Raw genomic sequence first — 7567 nt, forward strand, 5'->3', positions numbered from 1 at the left:
TTTTGTAAAATAGTGAGATTAGTCACTATTGTTCTTTAGTCATAAAGCAGAAAGGAGAAGACAGCATTCCACATGAAGGGAGCACATAGAGAATATGAGATAGTTATAAGTATTGTGTTTAAGGGGCTAGAAAAGAGATTCCACCTAACTTAACCAAATCAGTGTGAATCTGGACATTTAAGAAGAGGTTAGATTTGATCAACAACTAAAAAACAAACTTTTGTGGCATAGCCTTGCTATCTTGTAACCAGAGACTGAAAGCTAAATTTCAATTTAAGTGAGAAAGTAAAATCTCACGTCTTGGTTTCAGAGAACAGATGAAATTCAATAAAGGACCCTAAGTTTCCCACTCTCAAAGGGCTTTAAAATTGTTTGAGTAGCACAATCCTTGGACTTTTTTTTTCACCCCCAGAATACTGTGAAACACTGATATATTTAATTCTGAAATACATATTGGATATAGGGGACTGATTTAATAGGATATATCAAGTATCAAAGATTTAAGAAAGAGCGATAGGAGTGGAAATATTAAGTTGAAAAACTCTTTCAAGACACTTCATTTTTCCAATAAGGTCAGGGGGAAGTCACTTTTAATCAGTTTAATTTTGTGGAAAGCAGTGTTTGGTGGGAGCATTATTTGAAACTATTGTAAGGGGGTGGGGAGAGGTTTCATCAGAGAAACAAATGTATTTCTTATTTAGCCATTTCAGAAAAACCTTTATGTTAATATATAATTTTAGGGTAAAGGCTCTCTTAGGCAATCCTCTGTTATTCCTTCTTTAGTGTACTCCAATATTTGATTAACAGTAATTTTTTAATCTGAAATATAAACTTGAGTATTTAAAATTGCCCTCATTTCCCAATTCTTCGTTTAGTATCAATAACAATAATTTTAAAACAATAATAATAACCACCACCAGCACCATGTGTTGAGTGCTCACCATAGGCTAGCTAACACTGCATGGTATTCCTTACATGCATTATCTCATTTGGTCTGATTTAGCTTCGCTTTTGGAGTTATTTGCAAGCACATTCTTAATGGCCTTTTAAAAAAAAACTGAAGCTAGAATATCAGTCAGCAGTAAATTAGGAGGCTACTGAACCGTCAAACTGTCTTGGTTTCCTATTGCATTTGAGGCAGTGCCTTGCTGTCGTCCTGACCTTGCCTGCCTTCATCCGCACCACTCTTTCAAGGAGTCGCTTATAGAAAAAGGGCTGAACAGCTCACTTGTTTAGCTCACTTATTCTCTATTATAAACGATGGGAAAGCAGCTACTTCTGAAATAAAAAAGTCCATATTACTTCACAGTGATTCTTCCTGCTTCTGGAACTGTTGTACATAAATGTTAATATTGGGAAGCAACCATCCCATGCTTCTCTTGCAAGTTGTTATGGCAGTTTTACCTCTTTTGAAATACAAACAAAACCTGTCTGTTCAAATAGTCTGATAAAATTGACTGGTTGTTTGAATTAACCCTTTTAACTATTTTTGGCATGATATTGAGTCACAGTTTCCATACTGTCAATGTGTGTAATATACTCCCATCAATAACATCTCTCATTCTCTGCAGTGATTCTCATTGGGAGGAGTGGGATGGGCAGCTCATGTTAGAATCTATACTAATTGAAGGTGATCCACTGGGAGAGAAAGTGCCTCTTGCTTTCCCCCTTTCCCTGTGAAGGAACACTGATGTTGCCGGAGTTGACACAGCCTTAGAGTAAACTTAGCATGATCAAGGAAAGAATGTGGAATTTGATTAGGTAGAGTCAGTTACGACTGAATTTAAAATATAAAGGTCCCATATCACTGTTTTTGTTTTTAATTAAACAAGGCCTTACATGCTTTATTATATTGTGTTCTATTCAACTTATAGCCAACTTAAATTGTAGGTGTGAGAGTATGGTTGTATTCCAATTATCTGTAATTGGATATCCTCTGTTTACTTTTAGAATTCAAAAATTACCAGTAGCAATAACTTTTATTTTACTCTAAGAAAAGCAATACCATTATCTCATGCATGCTTTCTTGCTTTTTGTTTCTAATTATTTGTAACAGAATATAAATAAAATACATGCTCTAATTCCAGATACCAATGGATCAGATAATTCCATCCCAATGGCTTATCTTACACTGGATCACCAACTACAGGTAAAGGATTACTTTCTCAGCAAAGTTTACTTTTTCCTTTTAGAGAAGTTTATCTTTAAAGCTGATGGTTATGTTCCTATCTGTTATTGTATATTCATTTATTTATGCTTTTAGTTGACCTCCTTAAACTTTTAAAAATCAAGCTGAAATAACTGATTCTCAGTTAAGTCAATCAAAATTAAAATTGCCAAAATCACTGTTCCTGTTCTAACAATCATCTTAAAATACTCGTACCTTTGTTCAAGACTGCCAAGAATAGCATTTTGCTCTTTATTTTTAGTGCATTAAAATGTAAAAGCCATATAAGCTCATTTCTGCTTAATAGATTTTGTGGTACTTTGGCATGTTCATGGTGACTGAAAATAAAAGTAATGTACTTCATTGTCTCCTCATGCGTGTGAGAGCTATAAACATCTTTCAATATAATAAAGTCTGGCAACCTGAAATGTAAAACCAGAGGCCAAGAGTACTCGACTCATGGTTCTCTGTAACAACGAGAATGTGTTAAAGCGGCAAGTGTAAATTTAAGATCTGAGTTAACGCTGACAAAAGGGCACTGAGATTTTCTAGGCCTGGTTTAACACTTATTTTTAAAAGATCATTGCTTTAGTGCTGTAAAAATATATCACAGTCTCTGTCTTAACTCTCAGCTAGATATTGAGTTTGATTTAATTATGTTTTAACATTCCTGATTTTTCAGCCTCTAGCACCATGCCCAAACTCCAAAGAATCTATGGCAGTGTTTGAACAGCATTGTAAAATGGCACAAGAATATATGAAAGTCCAAACAGAAATTGCATTGTTATTACAGAGAAAGTAAGTTATCTTTTATGAATAAGAATAAATCATTAGTATTTTGAATTTAAAACGTGTTAAGGTGCAATATTGTTTAAAGACATGAAAACTTAATAATTTTTAGAATTAATCACTAAGCATATTTCTAATGTGGAGATTTTCTCTATGTTTAAGTTTTAAGCACCCTTCGGCTAATTTTCCCTGCAAAACTCATCTCTTCTGACTATTTCTTATTATATTAGGAAAAATATAACTAAGGGAAATAAACTAGTGTTCATAACCATGTGTTTTATGTTCTCAGAATTTTAAAGTTAAAAGCTGTTTAGATTTATTTTTATAAAGATTTATTGTTTCTTTGGACAAAGGTAAAATAATTTGATTTACTAATGTTCAGTGTGCTTTATCTTAGAAACATATATGTAGATATATTCTTGCCAGGTGTGTGTTTAGGAGAGTAGAATTACTTATTAGAGGGCTTTATTTCATATCTATGAGTGTTTTTCTAGGGAATTTTGTACTTACATTTTTCTGGGAGATACAGAGACTGCTTTACTCCCCTTTTAAAGAAATACAGTCCCATTTCCATACTTCTCTATTTGAGATTCTTTAAAAAACAGTATTTCAGTTTTATTAAACATGACCTTCATGAAATAACCTATGGAGCTGATTTATGGTGGTAGGTAGTTTTTTTACAGTTTACTAATACAGTGGTGTAGATGAATTCAACTTAATATTTTAAAGGCTAAATACGAGATTAAATATTACAGTCTGCAAACTGTAGAACTAATTATGGAACTCTGGCACTTTATGATAAGAAAAAAAAACGATTTCTTATGTCTGAATATGTATTTCTTATACCTAACCTATAATTTTTTCATACTTTAATCATTTGAAAGAGGAGTTCTATGCTAGAGAAAAACAAATGGTGAATTGTGGGCACTATAAAAAATATGATAGTTTTAATTGATTTTTAAATACTTTAAATAAGAAATGTTACTAGTAACTTTTTGTTTGAGGACTTTTCATTAATTATTCAGTTATTTCCAGCCGCCTCACTTTAGGAGCTAATACATACTATCCCCCAAATAAAAGGCACTTAAAGAAGTTTATCAGGCTGGGGCTTCCCTGGTGGCGCAGTGGTTAAGAATCCGCATGCCAGGCTTCCCTGGTGGTGCAGTGGTTGAGAGTCTGCCTGCCAGTGCAGGGGACGTGGGTTCGAGCCCTGGTCTGGCAAGATCCCACGTGCCGCGGAGCAGCTAAGCCCGTGCGCCACAGCTACGGAGCCTGCGCGTCTGGAGCCTGTGCTTCGCAACAAGAGAAGACCGCGGCAGTGAGAGGCCCGCGCACCGCGATGAAGAGTGGCCCCCGTTCGCCGCAACGAAGACCCAACACAGCCAAAAATAAATAAATAAATAAATTTTAAAAAAAAGAATCCGCATGCCAATGCAGGGGACACGGGTTCGAGCCCTGGTCCGGGAAGATCCCATATGCCACAGAACAACTAAGCCCATGTGCCATAACTACTGAGCCTGCGCTCTAGAGCCCACGAGCCACAACTGCTGAGCCCACATGCCACAACTACTGAAGCCCGCACGCCTAGAGCCCGTGCTCCACGACAAGAGAAGCCACTGCAATGAGAAGCCCGCACACAACAAAGAGCAGCCCCCACTAGCCACAACTAGAGAAGGACTGCACGCAGCAACAAAGACCCAATGCAGCCATAAATAAATAAATAAATAAATTTATTTTAAAAAACCAAAAAAAATTATCAGCCTATAAAAGACTGGTTTTTCCCGAAAACGTTTGCAAGAGTAAGTGGTTCAAAAGTGTATTTTGTATTCTTCTCATTATTTTAAAATAGGAAGGAGATTTAGGTTGGATAGCAGCTATTTTAATTAGCTTGCAGATGTTTTGTTAGCTCCCACTTTGCACTGTAGTTAAATAGGATTGTGGTTTCAGAATATGAATACGACTACGTGAGTATAAAAGTAGAATGTGAGGCTTCCCTGGTGGCGCAGTGGTTGAGAGTCCACCTGCTGATGCAGGGGACACGGGTTTGTGCCCCGGTCCAGGAAGATCCAACATGCCACGGAGCGGCTGGGCCCGTGAGCCACGGCTGCTGAGCCTGTGCGTCTGGAGCCTGTGCTCCGCAACGGGAGAGGCCACAACAGTGAGAGGCCCGCGTACCGCAAAAAAAAAAAAAAAAGTAGAATGTGAATGATTAAACTTCAAGTGTTATTTTCAAGGATAGCTAGATAAAGCCCTTCCCAGCCTTTTTCTCTTCCTTCCTACACAAAAGAGATAACAAATGAAATTTTCTGCCACTTTTATTATGCCATGTTATCTGTTTTCACTACTTATCTAAGTACAGTTGCTTATTAAAAGGATTATGGTATTTGTATGGTTACGCCAGAAGAACGGTTGATAGTTTCCATTCCAGCCCATAATTATATTTGAATAATGTACCTAAGATGCATAATGATAGACCCAGAATAAAAGTTCTAATTAATTGAGCTTCCATCATTAGCTGTTAAGGTATGAATATTTCCATCCTGTGTAATATGTGGTATTTGTTTTTAGGCAAGAACTAGTTGCAGAACTGGACCAGGATGAAAAGGACCAGCAAAATACATCTCGTCTGGTACAGGAACATAAAAAGCTTTTAGATGAAAACAAAAGCCTTTCTACTTACTATCAGCAGTGCAAAAAGCAACTAGAGGTCATCAGGAGTCAGCAGCAAAAACGACAAGGCACTTCATGATTCTCTGGGACCGTTAAATTTTAAAATATGCAAAGAAAGACTTTTTTTTAAAGGAAAGAAAAACCCTTATAATGACAATTCATGAGTGTTAGCTTTTTGGCGTGTTCTGAATGCCAGCTGCCTATATTTGCTGCATTTGTTTCATCGTTTATTTTCCTTTTCTCATGGTGGACATGCAATTCAACTGTCTCCTCATATAACATGGGGCCATCTGTACTTGAATAAGCAGCAGTTCTCAACTTCAAAACAGATGCAGTAAACCGTGGCTGTATATGCATGCTCGTTGTGTGAAGGCTAGCCTAACAAAAGGGGTATCAAAGTAGCTGCTATGAGCAATCATCGTCTTTTTTTCGAGGTGGAACCTCAAGAATGATTTTGTTCTTGTATCTCATCTCAAAAAACCAATAATTTTTTTCCAAAAGATGGTATATACCAAGATAAAGACAGGGTATTATAAATCTAGAATAATTGGTTTTACATTATAGAAATACAGAACCTTTAGGGATAGTTGAGAGTGAGGGCTTTGATGCCAGCATCCTTGGATCAGTACTGAACTTTATCCATGAAATATTTAAAGGTAAGTGGCGGCTGCTGTATTTAATAAAAGCATATTTCATTAGACTAAACTTTGTCTATGATACATTGAACAAAATGGAACCCTTTTTTTTTAAAGGTATAAAGATTTTTAATTCTGTGATTGCGTGTATGTGTGCTGAAACTGTAAAGCTTTTATGACTCTAATATTAATATCCCTCAAATGAAATTAAAAGGTAAATGAACATGATCCAGCTTAAATGATCATTCCTTCCTGCAATGATTATTGGATTGTTCTACTGTATATTTGAAAAACTGAAGAGAAATCATGGAAAATGGAAGTAATTGCTCCAGCCAAAAGGCTTGGGCCTAGATTTCTTTTACAATACCAAATGAGCAAAAAACCTGGGAAATCAGGACAAGTTAATGAGGAAGTTAAAGGAGTAAATCTGAATTCATCAAGTATCCTATTATCGATACTGGAATGATTGATTTTCCTTGCAAGCCCACCCTAGGATGCCTGCTGCCTTTCAACACTTTTAAAGGAATTTCACTTATAAATAGAAAATTTATATTGTTAACAGTAACTTTGCTACCAACTTTGAAAATAAAAGTAATAATAAAACTTCATTGAAATAATAAACTATATAAGCTCTATTTTTTCAGTTGGTATTAAAATTAATTACATTTTGATACCAGTACAAGGTGTCTTTTAAGTAGGGATGTCATCGACCTCATTTTTATAGCATTAATGTTTTATGAAGAGAAAATTTAAAATGAAAGCATAATTGCTGTGATTATTAGACTTATATCGTGATTGTATTGTAGTTTTGCTCTATTTCAGATAAGCAAGCTGATCTAAGAATTTATCAAAACTATTATTCTTAAAAATACTAAAGCAGGTAACTTTTTCTTCCATTATTTTTTCTTCTTCCCACTGAGTTTTATAATGTATTCCTTATGTATACAAGCAATAAAGGTAAAGGACAGTTTGTACTAAACTGTGTCATTTTTAGCTTCTTCAGAATCTATTATTAAGAAGTTTTTGGTAAATAAATATCGACCATCACTTCATTTAAATAAAAGGAGGTTTTCATTCCCAAGTAATTTAATTACCTAGCTGAAAGTGATATTAGGCTTAATGTATTAATAGTAAAATAAAATTGGCACAGAAAATAACTCTAAGGAAAAGCTTCACTCTTCCATAGTATTGCTGCTTGTCTGTACATCTATCACTCCACCAAAAGGGACCTAGTCAGTGTTTAGAGACTTTTCTAATTATCCCAGAGCATGAGGTAGCCAAGCGTGGATGCTAAGGCTGAACTTTT

General features: G+C 35.5%; 1 protein-coding gene across 3 annotated transcripts in view; it reads left to right on the forward strand.

The window, feature by feature from the left end:
• Nucleotides 1–7122, forward strand: part of MAP3K7 (mitogen-activated protein kinase kinase kinase 7) — a 66402-nt gene extending 59280 nt beyond the window's left edge. For 2 of the 3 annotated variants that reach the window (XM_082855466.1, XM_082855467.1), the window contains 3 exons: nt 2088–2149; nt 2850–2965; nt 5525–7122. In XM_082855466.1, coding sequence (XP_082711592.1) covers nt 2088–2149; nt 2850–2965; nt 5525–5705 — 359 coding nt within the window. In that variant the 3' untranslated portion in view covers nt 5706–7122. The remainder of the gene's footprint in view (nt 1–2087; nt 2150–2849; nt 2966–5524) is intronic. The other variant, XR_014326782.1, reaches the window with a different exon arrangement.
• The last annotated feature ends 445 nt before the right edge of the window (nt 7123–7567 follow it).

Source organism: Leucopleurus acutus (assembly GCF_964270905.1).
Source record: "Leucopleurus acutus genome assembly, chromosome: 15".
In the NCBI taxonomy this organism is placed as follows: domain Eukaryota; kingdom Metazoa; phylum Chordata; class Mammalia; order Artiodactyla; family Delphinidae; genus Leucopleurus; species Leucopleurus acutus.